The sequence below is a fragment of the Pongo abelii genome, chromosome 3, assembly GCF_028885655.2.
Source record: "Pongo abelii isolate AG06213 chromosome 3, NHGRI_mPonAbe1-v2.0_pri, whole genome shotgun sequence".
Classification (NCBI taxonomy): domain Eukaryota; kingdom Metazoa; phylum Chordata; class Mammalia; order Primates; family Hominidae; genus Pongo; species Pongo abelii.
The window spans coordinates 100,622,195-100,640,842 of NC_071988.2; the positions used below are offsets into that span (position 1 = coordinate 100,622,195).

Below are 18,648 nucleotides of genomic sequence, written 5' to 3' on the forward strand. Positions count from 1 at the left end.
ATGTACCACGTTTAAAGACAAACTAGCTTTAGAGCATATATTTTAACACACAAAGTCAAGTTCTTTATTATTAGCATGTATTTTCCTAGAAGACAAGAATAATTGAACTAAGATAAACCCTATGTTTTAAGACTTCTTTTGAAGCATTCAAATGAGAATTCTGCTATGGGTCTTTCAATCTCTCCCTTTTTTTGTTCTCCTATTGTTCATAATTAACTATACTTTCATTTCAATGCAATTAAACTAGTACACTCGTATAACATGAGACTGATGAGACAATTTCACTTGGACTGTGGAAAGTTTTCAGGGTAGCAAATATTACCGTATTTCTTAGGGAATATTATCTTAAAATGCCTATTGAAGAAACATCACCTCTGAACTTTATTATTTGGAGAATAGGACATTTTTTATTAAAAAAAAAACAATAACCAGAGGGATATATGAATTTGGAGAAGGGCTAACAGCATATTTAGAAATTGTTAGCATAATGGTAATTTTAAGTTATTTGTTACATGAGAGGCATGATCCATGAGGTGGTATTAGATGTTACTCATATCAGCCCTGGATGGGTCATAACCACAAAAAAGTAAAGTTTTCATGTGGTAAAATATGCACAATAGAAAATTTATCATTGTAACCATTTTAAGTGTACAATTCAGTAACATTTAGTACATTCACATCGTTGTGCAATCATCACCACTGTCCATCTTCAGAAATTTTTCATCATCCCAAACTGAAACTGCATACTCATTAAAAAATAGTTATCCCTTTACCTAGCATCTGATGACATGATTCTACTTTCTGTTTTTAGGAATCTGACTGTTCCAGGCACCTCTTATAAATAGAATCATACAATATTTGTGTTTTTATGTATGACTTATTTCACTGAGTATATTGTTCTCAAGGCTCATCCATTTTGTAGCAAATGTCAGCATCCTACTCCTTTTTAAGGCTGAATAGTATTTCATTGATTGTACATAGCAGATTTTGTTTATTCATTAATCTTTCCACAAATATTTGTGTTGCTTCCAAATTTTGGCTATTGTGAATAATGTTGCTATGAAAATTGATGTACATATATCTGTTTGAACCCATGTTTTCACTCCTTTTGAGTATATAGTTAGAAGTGGAATTGCTGACTCATGGTAATTCTATGTTTACTTTTTGAGGAACTGCCATACTGTCTTCTACAACAACTGCAACATTTTATATTACCACTAGCAATGCATAAAGGCCTTAATTTTTCCACATCCTCTCCAACACTTATTTCTGTTTTTTTTTTAATTGAATAGCCACCCTAATAGTATCTTTCTGTGACTGTGATTTGCATTTCCCTAATGACTAATGATGTTAAGCATCTTTTCCTGTTTTTACTGGCCATTTGTATATCTTTTTTAGAGAAATGTCTATTAAAGTCCTTTGCTCAGTTTTTAATTTGGTTGCCTTTTTTTTGTTTTTGTTTTTTGTTATTGAGTGGTAGCATTTCTTTATATATTCTGGATACTAATCCCTCATCCGATATATTACTTGCAAGTATTTTTTGCCCATTCTGTGCCTTGCCTTTTTATCGCCTCTTGCCTTTTTATCACTCTCCTTCCTTGGAGTTATGAATTGTTGCCTTGATCATCCAGATCTGCGATGATTAAGAACACCTGTGGCAACACCAAACAAAGCCCATAAACATCATGCTGATGAGCAAGGACTAGGGAAGAAGATGCTCAAGAAACATCCATGAAAACAACCAGGAGGGCTTTGAGAAAATGCGGAGCTGGAGCTCGGATCTTCCTTTCTGAAAAGCATGGGAAAATCTAGAAGGCTCTGTCTTGAGATAAAAAGACCAGGGACTTTCTAGGGGTCATAAGGTGAGGGGTTGTAACCTTTCCAAGATGAATCTGGGGACTTGGGGGGGAAACGATGTTAAAATCCAACAGTGCCAGAGATTAGAAGGGGAAGGAATCAGAATGGAGGGAGAATCATATTGTAAATGTCGAGGATAAATTACAGATGGAACAAGATAATCAGTTTACTGTACCATATCAGGCAGGGGATAATAGTGATGCCTGAACTAAAAGTGTGAATGAAGGGGAAGGAAGAGAAAAGCAATTTTAAATTCAGTTCCGCTGATTCACCTCTTTCCTCAGGAATTAATTGAATGTTGGCGGGAAACCCCTGTGTGATTATTACTGCATTTACAAATATCTCCAAATATGAGCTTGGAGAAAACTGTTTTTATTCTTAAAATTGAAATCTTCAAAGAAAATTGGCAGTGTCGTATAGAAGAAACCTCCCCTGGGTTCTAATCCCTGCATTATCAGGCACAAACCAATCCTTGGACCTGGAACCATAACTTCCTCTGCAACCCAGTTTCTAAATCTTTAAGATAAGGGGTCTGACATCTGTGATTTCTAATTTCCAGCTAAAATTCATGAGGTGTATGCTATAGTTTCAATGTTTGTTTCCTCCAAAGTAGATGTTGACATTTAATTGCCATTGTAACAGCTGTAAGAGGTAGGACCTTGGAGTGGTGATTAGGCCACGAGGGCTCCACCCTGATGAGTGGGACTGGTGCTGTTATAAAAGGGCAAGTTAGTCCCCTCTCTTGTTCCCTCTTACCTTCTGCCTTCCACCATGCAATGTCACAGCAAGAAGGCCCTCACAAGATGCTGGCCCCTTGATCTATGATTTCCCTTTTTCCTGAACTGTGAGCCAATACATTTCTGTTTATTATAAATTACTCGGTGTCAGGTATTCTGTTATAGGAGCAAAATGAACTACGATGGGATATGTTTTAAATGTAAAAGTTTCTCTTTCTAAATTGTAAGTTAACTTATAACAGTCTTTGACATCTGGACAATGAAAAGTAAACACCTGCAGTTCTCCAGTAGCAGCTATATGTTACATGACAAAAATGAGACACCATGAGATGCTATTAAAATATTTTTTGTCCTTGTTACTCTTATTTGGGCATTGCGTGCATGATTCTCATAATACATGTCAGGGTTGGTATAAGAAAGTGAAACTGTAGTGAACTCACAAAAACAAATGAGAGAAGAACACAAATACAAAGTAATGGACATTGACAAGAGCTGAAGGGTAGAAGCTGTGAAGGGATGAATGAAAGACAGACAAATGATTGTCCAAGTACTTATTGAGGCAAACATTTGGTAGATAATTTGTTTTTGATACAACTGTAATGAATATCATTCTTCTCTATGGAACAGCACGCCAAATCTTTAGCACATCGCTGCTTGGTGCCCAGTGGGCAGCAAATGCCCAATTGCCAATGCCACTTTTTAGCGCATGTTCATCTGCAGGATATTAAACAGATTGCCATCCTTTTGATGTTTGTGAATATGAGTAGTAAATACCATATGATATGACTCAATGAATCTGTTTCAGAAAAAAAGAAAAAGACAAAGAAGAGAATGAAGAAGGGAAAAGACGGAGACAAACAGGAGAAGGAGATTTCCTTCTTTCTTTGATAGGTAGGGATGAACTGGTAAATCTGAAAGGAAACAAATGTTACAGAAGTTAGTAACAAGCTTTGTATCTAGAAAAGAATGATACACCTGCCAGTTCACTTGCCAATTTCTGGCACATTTTGTGACTAAAGAAATGATTCCCCAGAGAATCTGTAAACATTTTTTTTTTCAGGAATAAAAAATCATGAGTGAACAGAGAATTATTTCATTATAGTTCAGAATCTCCCAGAATGTGTCTGCCTTAATGGGCCGTAGAATTTGTATGCATGTATGAGTATGTAAATGTGCCCCAAATTATTCATTGGTCAAGACATAAGTTTCATAAGAAGTCTAATAAATGGTTATTATTACCTTTACTTTCATCTTTTAGATAGTAGGTATAGGTACATGTAGTCCAAGAAAAGCACTATCAATTGGGTGAAACTAAAGGAACATTAAAAATCTAAAAATCTTTTTCTAATCTTTCTTTCAACGTGTTTTAATGACATCTAGTAAGTGACTTAAAATTTTCACCTACTTCGTTGTATTAGATGATGTTGGATTAGATGGTCTCTTGAGCCTTACCTAACTCTAACCTCTTCTGGCACATGAATGTAGTCTTGGAGTTTTCTTTGAGAACACTGTTTTTGAGAATACTAAACTCTATAGAACTAATCATATTCCCCAGATGAATCAGCTCCTAAATACTAACGCTATAACTTTTTTGGATTGTGAAGATGATTTTCTTGTTATTTTCCTCAATGTTGTTAATTGTAAAACTGAGCTAATGGTAAATATCTATGACCTATTTGAAATAGAATGTGGAAGAAGTGATCAGTTGATTCAGTGAAGTGCACTTGAGGCCAGACAAACTTTTTCACAGAGGAGAGAGAGAGCAGAGAGAGAGAGAGAGAGCGAGCGAGCAGAGAGAGAGCAGAGAGAGAGAGAGAGAACCTAATTAAAGATTCTTTTCCAGGGTGTCTATTCATCCCCTGCTCTGGTCACATTGCTGAGGCCCACAAAGGTGGAAGCAGGGAGGTGCAATTAAGCATATTGTCTACCTCTGTTTGGAGAAAAATCTAAACAAAATAGAGTTATCATTATTTGTAGTTACTAGAACATTTTTGTCCTGGTTTTGCTCAACTCTGTTTCAAACCTACTGGTATAGACAGTATAGTGTTTCCTTACTATTTTTGGCATTATAAATATTTTCTAAACTTGACTTTCCTATGACACTTGAAAAACATATTCTAATAACTGAATATAAGAAAGGTTTGTTAGTTTTGTAACAGTAAACTGAATTTCATAGATAGTTTAATATGAGATTAACAATACAGTCTTATCACCTTCTGTTTTTTTCCCACCAAAGGTCAAGGCCTTCTCTTGTTTTCTTTTCTAAAATAAATCATTTTGTTGAGGGCTGATATGATAATGAAGTATAATGTATGCTAAACACATAGAGAACAAGGATCACATGCAATTTCTCCAAGGCTCAAATAAATTGAGCCGTAAAGGTTGTTGATGGAAACGATGGGGGCTATTTAAATATTAAGTTTATTAAGTTTATTCATTTTGTATTGATTGAAACAATCAGAATATAGACAGACTATAGAGCTGTCATTTCAATGGGAGGTTAAAGTAGGTGACTTACTGAGATGGTATTGTATTTATTCTAGACTTTGCTGGAAGATTACCCTAGGGGATCTTATTAGTTCACAAGATTTAAAAAAAGGCATGAAAGCAAATTTTCCATACAGAGCAGTCATACAGTTGGTACATAATTTCCCACCAAAATGAGGATTGTATAATGTAACATTTAGACTCATGCATTGAGAACGAGGGTTTACCATGAGTGAAACAATAGGTTCCTTGGTAGGTTATGAATATTAATATCAAAATGATAATACAAGCACCAGAAATCACACACAAACAGATGATAATTCAGATTCTGAGTAGGGTGGGGAGGGGGAGATGCTTATCTGTCTCAGTGCAGTGTATATGGTTTCTATTCCCAGAGCTCAGTTAGAAATGATCTAGCTGTTTAGTGCTGCATCTACATTTATATCACATGAGGTGTTTTTAATTAGATTTAATAATACATCTGTCTTCTCTTCGGATACCTTTAACATTTCTTTCCCTTCCTCATCTTGTTTCTTTTTTCTTCTTCTCCTCTCTTTCTCTTTCTCTTCCTGTCCTCCAACTTTTTCTCTCTCTCACTATTCCTTCTTACTGGCCTCCTCTCCCAGCCACAACTTAAATTTACAAAATGGCTTCTCGGAAAATAGCATCAGAATTAGGTGCTTTTCTTTCTCATGGTTAGTGTTCCAGCTCATGCTCTCTCACTCGCACATATGCCTGACATTAAATGATGACTTGCTGTTTCATAACATGGATGCAGTGAGACCCCGTCATCATAATTTCACCATGTAGTTCTGCTTAGTGGCAATATAGAGAAATTATTAATTAGATAATTTTATAATAAAATATACAGAAGTTCCTTTATAGCCTTGGGGTAAAGTATTGTAATTTACCAATATCCTATGAGTTAAGTTAAGAAAATGAGACTTTTAAAGGCAAAGATACCTAAAAAACATAAGCTGATAAGCACAGGAATGTGCATATGGAAGGAGTGAGAGTGAGATGTTGAGTTTGAGGACTTTTATTTCTGATTTTCTTATGATATCTTTGTTTGTAACTCTTCATAAGGTCATTTGGAATAGGTCCCAGATGGAGAATTATGACCGGATAGCATGAAATGAGAAATTAATTTGTTTTAAATTATTGTAGACATTATCATGTACTTCTCCAGCCTAATCACACAAATGACTTCAAATAGAGCTCACAGACCTGCTAGAGAGGAACTGGTACACCCCATGCTAGCTCACTGCAGACTCAGTGAGGATACATCAGTATGCATAATAAAGAGCAGAGATTAAGCTACTTGAATAAACTTTGGCTATATTCCTTAAGAGTTTGAAGATAATTTTCTCCTTTTAAAAATAGTTTTACTGAGGTATTATTCACTGCAAATATTTAAAGTGTTTGATTTGATTAATTTTGACATATGTATTTATCCTCCAAACCACCGCAATAATTACTATAATAAATATATTATTCACCCCCCACATTTTCTTTGTGCCCTTTTAAAATCATGCCTCCTAAGCCTTCCTGCCAATTTCTCACCACCCCTCTCCCAGCTCCCAGGAAGCTACTGATCTGCTTTCTGACACTACAATACTTTGAATTTTCTAGAATCTTCTAAGGACAGGATCATACTATACTCTTTTTGTCTGGCTTATTTCCTTTAATTATTTTGAAATTCAACTATGTTATAGTGTTTATCAATAGTTCATTTCTTTTTGTTATTAAATAGTATCCCATTGTGTGGATATATCATAGTTTGTTTATCTTTCTACCTGTTGATGGCTATTTGAGTTGTATACAACTTTTGGCCATAATAAGTCCTATAAACAAGTCTTTGTATGGACATATGTTCTCATTTCTCTTGGGTAAATACCTAGGATCATATGTATATTTAATTTTTGAAGAAATTCTCAAACTGTTTTCCAAAGTGCTTATACTATTTTATATTTTCACAATAAACATGAAAGGCAAGTTCTTCTACATCTTTACTCGCATTTGGTAGAGGCACTCTTTTTTTGTTTGTTTTGTTTTTTAGGTATTCTGGTTACTGTGTAGTTTCTATCTCATGTAGTTTTTCTTTTTTAGTTTGTTAATCTGGTGAAGTACATTGAGTCTTCTAATTATGCTGACTCATTATCCTATTGTTACATTCCCTCACTTGGTCATGATGTATTATTCTTTTCAAATATTGATAAACTAATTTTGCTAAAATTTTGTTTAGAATTTTTGCATCCATGTTTATGACAGATATTGGTCCACAGTTGTTTTTTCTTGTAACATCTTCTTTTCCTGGTGTTGGAACCAGGATAATGCTATAAACCTGGCCTCATGCAATGAGTTTGAGAACATTTCCTTCTTTACAGTCTTCTGGAAAAATTTGTGTAGAATGGGCATTATTTCTTCCTTATAAGTGTGAAAGAAGTCACTTGAGCTTGAAGTTTTCTTTGTAAGAGGGGTTTTAAGCTAGAAATTCAATATTTTTAAGAGATATAGAGCCATTCTGGTTATCTATATTTTCCTGAGATTCAGAAGTTTGTGTTTTCCAATGAATTTGTTCATCTTATCCAAGTCATCAAATTTACTGGCATAAGGTTTTCATAATATTTCTATATTCTCATTTTACTATCCTTAATATCCTACAGGACCTGTAGTAGTAATGTCATTCTCATTCCTGATATGGATAATTTTTGTCTTCTCTCCTTTTTTTCTAGTAATGGAGGCTAAAAGTTTATCATATTCACACTCTGAAAGAACGAACTTTTGGTTTTATCAATTTTGCCATTTTGTCATTGTTTTCTATTTTCTATATCTGTTTTGTATCTTCTTTAGAATTAATTGATTACTACTGCTCTCATCTTTACTATTTCTTCTTCTATTTAGCTTGGGCTTAATTTATTACTCTATTTCTTGTTTCCTAAGGTAGAAGCAGAGGTTAGTGATTTAAGACCTTTTCTCCCTTCTAATACAGGCATTTAGTTCTATAAATTTCTTCTTAAGTACTGCTTTAACAATCTCTCATAAATTTTAATATGTTGTGCTTTCATTTTTACTCAGTTCTAGATACTTTCTATTTTCCCTCTTTATCTCTTTAACTTATCAATTATTTTAAAGTTTGTCACTTAGTTTTCAAATGTTTGGGGACTTTTCTAAAGGTTTTTCTAGTGTGGATTTATAATTCTAATGTGCTCAGACACCATATTTTGTAAGAAATCTTTTTTAATTTTTTGAGGCTTGCTTTTTGGCCTCTATATGGTCAATCTTGTTAAATGTTCACTGTGCGCTTGAAAAGAATATGTATTCTCCTATTGTTGGGTGGCATTTTCCATAAATGTCAATTAAGTCATGTTGTTTGATAGTATTGTTAAAATCCATATCTTAGTAAATTCTTAACAACTTTTTCTATCAAATATTGAGGAAGAGGTATTGAAATATCTTCCTGTAATTGCACAACTTTTTATTTTTCCTTTCAGTTCTATAAGATTTTATGTATTTTGAAGCTCCATCATGAGGTACATAAATATTTAGAATTGTTATGTCCTCTTGAATTTACCCCATTATCATTGCAAATGATCTTATCACTTTTAATATTCTTTGCTTTGAAATTTACTTTCTGATATTTCTTTCTTATTATTATTAACTTGGTATATCCATTTTCTATCATTTTACTTTTGACCTTTTTTTCTTATGTGTAAAGTATGTTTCTTGGAGGCAGTGTATATTTTGGTCTTATTTTTTAAATCTGACAAGTTTCCTTTTTAATTGGGGTAATCAAATCATTTACATTTATCGTGCTTGTTGGTATGGTTAGGGTTAAATATATTTTCCTACCTTTTCTTTGTTCCTCATCTGTTTTGTATCTTCTTTAGAATTGAATATTTTCATAGTTCTAGTGTATATTTTTAATTATAACATTTTGCTTTTTTATTTCAGGATTTATAGTATATATCTTTCATTATCACTATAACTTCAAGTGATACATCATTTCCCACACAGTTTATGAGTCTCAAACTACTACACCTTCATTTATCCTCTTCTTCGCTATTGTTTTCTTTTAGACATGCTTACATTTCATACTATATTATTATTTTTGTTTGAACAGTCATTTGTTTTTTCCTACTTGAAAGCAATATTTTCTGAAATATTCCAGTGTTTTTTCCCAGCATATATCCAGCTAATATATTAAATAAAAGGGTAAGTTATAAGAAATATTGGTGCAATCATAATATACTTTTTGTAGCAGCATAAAACATACTTAACTTTTAAATACTGCCTTTGTAGGTTTCTCCTGATAAATAATATGTATACACATTGCCCCAAAATGTATATAGCTGTTTACCTTAAAGTATTTAGGACCATCCATGTTATAATCTACTGACTACGATGTACTTTTAACTTATAAATGAGCTACTCTATATGATACAGACATGATATAAAAAAGGGAAATAGTGTCCCTGTCCCTCTAGGATTCACACAATAAATCAGTAAAATAGTAATTAGTGACACCATGTAAATTGTCTAACAAATTTCAATTTGGCAAATATTTTTCAGGAAAATATCTAAGCTATGAGAATACTAAATTTCTATTGTAAGAATTTAGCAAATATTTCCATTAAACATTCAGTGAAGATGTAGTCTCTCTAATATGTAGAAAGGAGGACTTGTAGCCTATTAAAAACAAGAATAACAATGACAAAAAGTCCCTTAATTTTAGCAGATTAATTACACCTCTTAATCAAGTGTGTGTAACACAAAGAACCAAATCTGGGTCCATAAGTGTTAGAGGATAGTTGATAAAAAGATTCCATGAATAGAATCTGAATAGCTTATATTTTAGAAAGAATGGGGCTGAATGTTATGGCAATGGAGGGGGCCAGCCTTCAAGATGGCTGGCCCAACCCTGTCGATGTTAAAAAAAACACACCCAATATTTCTACAGTGCTCTTCTAACGTATTTTCTTTATTTCAGGTCACAAGTGTAGGGTTTTCATGGGTCATGTAGCAAGTGGTTTATAAACAAAATCAGAGTCTATAATAGTGTCATTATATTAAGAGGCAGAACTGCTGTATGCTTTCATTATGTAAAATGTTTACATCTTGGGACTCCATGGCTGGTATTATTATGGTACACCTGAGATATATCTTGCTCCAATTAGCATTACCATGCTACTCACTATAAAAAATCCCAAAGGCAGACTAGAGAAGATAGAAGGATCACCACTTTCAGGAGACTGACTGGTAACCCAACCCATTGACTTCATTACGGCTTTCTTCCATGTGGCATAACGAATTTCACTTTCTGTGGCCTGGATCTGTGGTTCAAATCGTTCCATCCTGAGAACTGACAAAGCCTCAGGTTCAAGGCTCCAAATGCTGACTCCCTCTGCAGCCCCTGCTGCCATGGCAGCTCCTAGTGCAGTTGTTTCAGGCATAAAGGGTTTTATTACTGGAATATGAAGAATATCTGCTTGTAGTTGCATAAGAACTTTGTTGTTGGTCATTCCTCCATCTACCTGCAAATGACGAAGTGGAATTCCACAGTCACGGTTCATGGCTTCCAAAATCTCTCGGGTTTGGAAACAAACAGCTTCTAATGCAGCAAAAGCAATATGACATTTATTGGTAAACTGAGTGAGGCCACAGAGTATCCCTCTTGCACTGGGCTCCCAATAAGGTGCATATAACCCTGAAAAGGCTGGGACAAAGTAACAGCCATAAGAAGTTCCTACTTCTTTAGCAAGTTTTTCAATGTCTCCTGAGGTCTCTATAATTCCAAGATTGTCTCTTAGCCAACGAATAACAGCACCTGCTATAGCAACAGAACCTTCCAATGCATAATATGCTGGCTTCTCTCTGCCTAGTTTGTAAGCTACTGTGGTCAGAAGGCCGTGTTCAGAAAACACACATTTACGACCTGTATTACACAGTAAGAAGCAACCTGTTCCATAGGTGTTTTTGGCTTGTCCCTCCTGGAAGCACATTTGTCCTACTAATGCAGCACATTGGTCCCCCAAACACCCAGATATTGGCACACCTTCCAGGGCCCCAGTTTTAATTAGGCCATAGATCTCAGAGCAACTGAAGACATTTGGAAGAAGGTCCATTGGAATTTCAAAAAAGTCACAGAGCTCTTTATCCCATTCCAAAGAATGGATATTAAAAAGCATTGTCCTGCTTGCATTTGTTACATCTGTACAATGCACACCTCCATTAACTCCTCCTGTCAAACTCCAGATAAGCCATGAATCAATGGTGCCAAAAAGAGCTCTACCTTCTTCAACAGCCTTTTGGACGTTTCTCACATTGTCAAGCATCCAACGAAGTTTTACTGCACTGAAGTAAGTGCTGAGGGGAAGGCCTGTCTTAGACTTGACGAAGTTACTATTTCCTGGAATTTTTTTACTAAGATCCTCAACGGTAGTCTGGGTTCTTAGATCCAGCCACACCACAGCATTGTAGAGAGGCTCTCCTGTTAACTTGTCCCAGATTACAGTGGTTTCCCTCTGATTGCTGACACCAACAGCTTTTATGTTGGATATATCAATATTTAGTTCGTCAAGTTTCTCACACGTTCTTGCTATACACTCATAGACAGACTGAAGAATTTCCTTAGGGTCTTGTTCCACCCATCCTTCTTTTGGGAACTCTTGTGTTAATTCCACTTTGTGATGACTAAGTAGTTCCGCTGTTTTTGAATTGAAAACCAGAAAGCGAGTGGAGTTGGTGCCCTGGACCACCGCTCCCACCAACGGCCCCACAGCTGCTGTCTTCGGGGCTGCCATGACACCAGTAGGTCGGCTCAGCCGCTCTGGGACCGTTTCCCAGACGACGGCGGTGTTGGGGGCAGGAAGCACAGCCGGTCAGGAGCACAAGGCGCAGGCGCAAGGCAACGTTTGCCCTTTAACTTGCGTGGCGCCTTCTCACCCCACCCTTCCAGCCTAGGCTTCACCTCCAGCCAATCAGTTGTCTTCGAAGATTTAAGTTTTTTTTTTTTTTTTAATCATATATTTATCCATGTAATTGTTACCAGTGTTCACTCTTTTGTGTGGATCTATATCTCTACGTTATCATTTTCCTTCTTAGTAGTGCAGGTCTGCTGGAGATGAATTCTTCCAAATTTGAACATCTGAAATATATTTCATAGTAATATTCAAAGGTATTTTCTCTGGGTATAGAATTCTATTTGACATATTTTTTCTTTTTAAGTTTCAGGACCTCGGAGCTGTTGCTCTACCATCTTCTCTCTTGCTGTTTGAGGTGGGAACTTTGCTATTATTTTTAACATGTCTATTTTTCTCTATCTTTAGGGTTTTTCTCTTTATCAGTGGTTTTGCCCAGTTTTATCGTGAAATGTCTTGGGATAGTTTTCTTATTTTCTTTGCTTGGGGTTTACTGAGCTACTTGAATCTGTAGGTTTACAGGTTTCATCGACTTTGAAAAGCTTTGGGCCCATTATTTCTTCAAATGTGTTGTATTCTGTCTCTTCTGTCCCTTAGGGACTCCATTGATGCCCTACTCATTATAATTACCTTTTCTCCTTGTGCTTGATTTCAGATAGTTTCTGTTGCTATCTCTTCAAGTTCACTAATCTTTTCTTCTCCAATGTCTGCTCTGCTATTAATTCATCCAGTACATTTTTCACCTCACATATTGTAGTGTTCATCCCTAGAAGCTCAACTTGGGTTTTTTAATATCTACTTAACTCTCTGAACACATGGAATACAGTTAGAATAACTTTTACTTTCATTTTCTGCAATTCTAACCTCTGTGTCAGTTCTGGTTCAATTTTGATTGATTGCTTATCTCCTTATTATGGCTTGTATTTCCTGTTTCTTTGCATGCCTGATAAGTTTTAATTAGATGCCAAACATTGTGAATTTTACCTGACTGGGTGCTTGATATTTTTGTATCCCTATAAATGGTCTTGAGTTTTGTTTTGGGATGCAGATGAATTACTTGGAAACAGTTCAATTCTTTTGCGTCTGCTTTTAAGATTTCTTAGATGGCACAAGGATAGTACTCAGTCTGGGGCTAATTATTCCTCTTTACTGTGAAGAGATCTTTCTATGTACTCTACCCAACACCCCTGACAAATGAGGCTGTTTGGAACAGTAATTCCTCCCAGCCCTGGGTGACCACTGGATACTGTTATCTCTAGTCTTTCCAGGTGCGTCTTTCGTTAGCCTCAGTAGTTTTCTCATATACATGCACTGATCAATACCCAACTGAATGCTCACTGGGGGACCCTCTAAAGCTCTGTGGAGTTCTCTCTCTGTGCAACTCTGTTTTCTCCAGTGCTAACGCCTGGCAGAGTCTAGCTTCTTTGGTTTCTCTAGGCTCTCAGCCTAATCTCCTTGCCATAGGTTTCCACTGAGTTTCAATTGGGTTCCCTGTCTGTGCTGTTGCTTCAAAACTCTCTCAAGAAACTAAGCTAGGGAAATCATAGTAGTCATGTCACTTGTTTTTAACCTCTTAGAAATTACTGCCTTTCATTCCCTGATATCCAGCATTTTGTGAACTGTTGTTTTATATTTTGCACATTATGTGAACTATTTCATCTATTTTTTCCATTTTTGATTGTTTTAGATGAAAAGGTAACTCCAATCCTTTTTACTACATCTTGGCCAGAGTGGAATTCCACTAAATGGAAACTTAAATTTTCAGATTAACTGTAAAGTTGGTGAATAAAGATTTATTTAATCATTAATTAAAATATATTGAATATGCAGTCAATGAATGGCAATTTTCTGTATTAGGGCATAGGCTACATTTCTGAATTAGCTCAAGGATAAGGCCCATTTGTGTTTAGCAAAACCAAACAGAACAAGATAGAAAATAACATAAAAATTAACTGTGATATTTTTATTTCACTATTTTAACTGGGTCATATTTTTTATTTAAGCAAAAATCCTTCAGGAAATATTATGAAGTCTGAGAAAGAAAGAACATCGAGACTTAATTTGCGAAGTAAGGTATAGAAATTATTAAAAACTGGATCAGATTTTCCTGGTTGTGTCTTTGTTTTTAAAATTCTATCAAAGCTTTTCCAAGCAAAATTGTAGAGGCAACATTTACCCATATGCCAGTTAAACATAACATGTCTGCATTTTCATGGAACAAATTTGTATTTACATTGTTTTAACTTTTTTCTCTCCAGGTATTTGGCAAGAGTAAACATTGTGTGTATAGATTAATATACGCAATAAAAAGATTTGACCCAAAGCTTCTTTTCTACATTCCCTCTCTCCATTCACACCAATATTTACAAACAAATGTTCCTAATTCCATTAGTTTTTGAGTCTGGGAATACTTTAAGTGTTTTGTCTTTACTACAAATATCTTATTTATAAAATCACCAGTTCTGCTTATAAAGAACTGGCTTACATAGTAGTTTCACTGATAATAAATTGTAGCCACTAAATAATCAGATAATAAGTGTCTCAATATAGTTTAGAAAGTTTACCAAATTGAAATAACTTCCTTAGAGTAATTGCCAACTACTGATGGGTTTAACCAAAGCTGATAAACAGTATTTTAAACAAACAAATGAAAACCAAGGAGCTTAAATGAAGTCCACTATCTTCTTTATTTCAAAAACAAAACAAAACAAAACCAACTAAAGTTTTTGTTGTCTATAATAGCTTCTTTATATTCTAATGTAGGATTTAAGCACTTCTGAAGTATTTGTTGGCACTACCTTATTTGTGAAGGCATTCAATTTTACAAGAAAATTGTTATTTCATTTGTATTATATTCCACAGAATCATAAATGCTTTAATGGTGAACATACTATTCAGAATAGTCCAAACAACAACAAAAAATATATCAGGGGACTTTCTTCAAAAAGTCTTTTATTATGGGATTGTTAAAAATAGAGTTGTTAACATACTTGACTTTGTATATTATTCATTTACCTTTAAGGTTACTCTTCTAAAGCGCAGCTACTTAGTATTGAAGGATTCAAGTAGTGTTCACATTGTAACATTTAAAATTTACTCATTCAATCAGTAACATGGTGAATATGTTTTGAGAGGTTGCTATCTATGGATTTCATTATAAGCCATGATATAGTGGTGCATCAAACATTCTTACTGCCCATATTATAACCTTTAAGTTAAGAACAGTACCAGCTAAATGTACGTATCTTAATGACATATTTTCCTGTGCATGTTTTAGACAGACACTTGTTTAATTATTTTTTTCCTCTTAAGCACACTAAATTGTAAGTTCAATGAAGTCAGGGACCTTGGTTATTTTATTCAATCCTGTATTTTCAGCACTTACACTCAAAGCAGGAACTCAAGAAGTATTTGTTCAATGGATTAATGAACACTACTAAATATAGCCCTCACTTTATTAAGCAATCATCATAAAGTCAAGATGAATTTAATTTTGCTTGCCGGATAGGCTATTGGTTATTCATTTTTCTTTTTCTTTTTTTCTTTCTTTCTTTTTCTTTCTTTTTTTTTTTTTTTTTTGAGACAGTCTAGCTCTGTCGCCCAGGCTGGAGTGCAGTGGCACGATCTCAGCTCACTGCAACTTCTGCCTCCAGAGTTCAAGCAGTTTTCCTGCCTTAGCCTCTGGAGTAGCTGGGATTACAGGGGCCTGCCAACATGCCTGGCTAAGTTTTGTATTTTAAGTAGAGACGGGGTTTCACCATGTTGGCCAGGCTGGTTTTGAACTCCTGACCTTAAGTGATCTGCCTGCCTCAGCCTCCCAAAGAGCTGGGATTATAGGCATGAGCCACAGCACCAGGCCTCATTTTCAATCTGATATAACAAGATGGATTGATGAAGAGATAGAGGATTGGATAGATAGATATGATAAAAGTAGTATAATAAAATGATAATTATATAATCTGTGTGGTAGATACGATGTTGATAAACGTTTTTTCAACTTTCTATATGTTTTCAAATTTTCATAATAAAATGTTAGGAAAGTGTAATGTAAATACAAGCTGATCAAGCTGCAAAACAGTGCAAAGAGACCTATTTCATACAGGCTCTTTTGTTTGGAGGGACAGTTGAGTGAATGGAATAAAAAAGTCACTGTTACGTTTACATTAATTTGAGAGACTCTGTGGCAGAATAATCTAGTTGTTCATCCCAAGAAAACCATTAATTATGATTGATTTTTATAAGATAGTTGTACTTTTATTATAAGCATTTCTTCTGCTTTTTATAAACTTTTTAAATTCTAGGAAACCAGCTGCCTGTTTAATGCCTTGGCTCTTAGAAAGAAACTGCGGACATGTAAGAATGCTGCTACTCTTCAATCTTGAGAGTGGGAATCAGTGGAAAGTTTAGATTTCACCAAATTTGGACTTATCTTAGTCTTGAATTTGAGAGCCTGCAACCTGATGGTAAGAGCATTCATTTATATAGTTTGTGGCTAGCAAATTTGACTTTTTTACACCGTGTCATAACCAATGCATCATCACAGTTGGTAATCTTCAAAACACTGATGCATTTTTCTACATGCTGTTCCCAAATGTGCTGGACCAGCTGTTGAGAGCCATGCCATCCAATCGCCTGGAAGACCTCTTCTTGGACCACAAATCACCTAACGTACTATCCCTCTTTGTTCTGATGAAGAAAGGAAAAATTAAAGCAAGCTACCGTGGTTTATTACTCATGTTTCCTCTGTTATGCATGGGCTGTGGGAGCCACTGCATTCACATTGGGAGCCCTTGGCATTTTAGGTAAGAATTACATGACAAACAAGCCAATGAGTTTAATATTCACGGATCTGGAAGTGATTTTATGAATATTTGAATCTTGAAATGTTTGATTGATTGTGTGTGTGTGTGTGTTCTTTGTCATTTTCTCAGTGAAAATTGCCCTGACACTGATCTCAATGTTAATGTATTCCTGCTTACATTTGACTTTGGAATATGTTACAGCTAATTATCATTACACAGGATGAAAGATCAGAGCCCTGAGTGAGGTGCTTGGGTTTAGGAACAAAGGGAGACCAAATCAGCATCTTGGCTCTAGGCCCAATAATTGTAATCAAACATCTTGAAACTGATGGGATCTTTGCATTTATTTTTTATTTTTTATTTTTTTGTTTTCTTTCCTCACTTTTTGAAAGGAGGTGGGAAAAGGGGGCTAAGGGTTTGAAGGGGCTGAAATTTCCCCTTGAACATGATGTCAATATGTTGGCATGTCTCCTTTTATTAAGACGCCATCCAACTGATAACAAGTCCTGCTGTGTTTTACCAACATAAAAAATTAGACTGGAGACCGAGGAGCGGCAGGTGGCTTTTGGCACCAAGAAATAATCACACTTGATGTGGAAAGTAAAGTAAAAGGAGCCATCTGTTCACTGCAGGAGGACGTGAAAAATCACATTAACATATTGTCACTAACATCATGAAATACACAGTTAATAATAAATTTAGTTATCATGGCAAGTTGCATTGGATACTTACTCTGAAAATGCAGAATGTGAAAGATGCTCATTCTTGCCCACCCCTATCTTTTTTTTTTTTTTTTTTTTTTTTGAGAGAGAGAGGAAAAAAAAAAAAGCTTTAAACCTTTCCTTGGAATGTGTATATGTGTGTGTGTATGTTGGAGATGGGGAGGGGAATGTGTATCATTTTCAAGGCAGACTATGGTTCATTGTTGCTGACTAAGTGAGCAAAATAGCCACTCCTGCAGATGGACGGTGTCATTTCTTGAGTCCATCCACTTATTATCTACCGTGTAACTCTATAGCTTCTTACCTGGATGGAGAAGAAGAGATGCAGAAGAACAAAAGGTTGTTTTGATCATGTCCCTTGCACGAGACCCAGAGTATGCAGATGCTCTGTGAAAAGGATGGGGGACAGAGTGCTGCCACATGCAAGAATCAGTGGCTGTGGCCTTTTCTTGAGCATCAAATTTGCCTTTAGTAAAGTGTTCCAGCAGAGTATTTTTCTAGTGGATTTTCTGTGAAATGCCTGCACATACTTTACAGAACAAGTGTGTTAAGGCAATATGATGGAAAGGTTTCCTTGCACTTCTTGTGTGTAATGTTGTTTGCATATGTCAACAAAATGAATAAAGAAGCTACAGAGCATGGAGGTCAAACTGAATTGGGAAAATTGGGGTTATTGTCACTGGGTCATTACTAAAGCCATATTTAAACATCTTTTGCTGTCAGAGTTTGCTCTCTAGTTTCTTATAGTCATTGCTTATGATCACTGCAAATTGTGACTCAAACTCACACTATTACTATTATTAATATTAAGATCTCATTCTATTTTATAAAGGTACAGTTGTCACATAATAGAATCCTAATTAATAAGTTGACCAGTAGTTATTTCCTTAATATGGCTGTTGTTCTACATCCAGTCATTATCCCATTTGCTTGAGAGAAAAAATATATAGATAACAAATATCTATATGTAATTATGAAAACTATGTTAGAATAAGAATTAGAATTTTAGTTCCAGCTCTGACTCTAGCTTTATGATCTTTAGCAAGTCAAATCACCTCTCTGGCTTTTTTTTTTTTTTTTCCAAGGGCAAAATTTAGGTAACCTCTAAAGAAACTCCCCTTCT

At 35.2% G+C, this 18,648-nt stretch overlaps 1 protein-coding gene and 1 long non-coding RNA gene across 2 annotated transcripts; one reads left to right on the forward strand and one right to left on the reverse strand.

The window, feature by feature from the left end:
• Positions 1–10,032: 10,032 nt before the first annotated feature.
• GK2 (glycerol kinase 2) lies at positions 10,033–12,023 on the reverse strand. The gene has a single exon (XM_002814912.4). It carries the CDS (start codon positions 11,882–11,884, stop codon positions 10,223–10,225), a length of 1,662 nt encoding a protein of 553 aa, XP_002814958.3. The 5' UTR covers positions 11,885–12,023; the 3' UTR covers positions 10,033–10,222.
• A 247-nt stretch (positions 12,024–12,270) lies between these two features.
• On the forward strand, positions 12,271–16,731 carry LOC129059016 (uncharacterized). Its single transcript, XR_008524594.1, has 4 exons — positions 12,271–12,359; positions 14,005–14,074; positions 16,303–16,464; positions 16,607–16,731. It is a non-coding gene; the product is annotated as an uncharacterized LOC129059016 (long non-coding RNA).
• The last annotated feature ends 1,917 nt before the right edge of the window (positions 16,732–18,648 follow it).

Bases quoted from the DNA above. Each gene is read 5' to 3' on its own strand.
- GK2 (XM_002814912.4), bottom strand. From the start codon at position 11,884: ATGGCAGCCCCGAAGACAGCAGCTGTGGGGCCGTTGGTGGGAGCGGTG.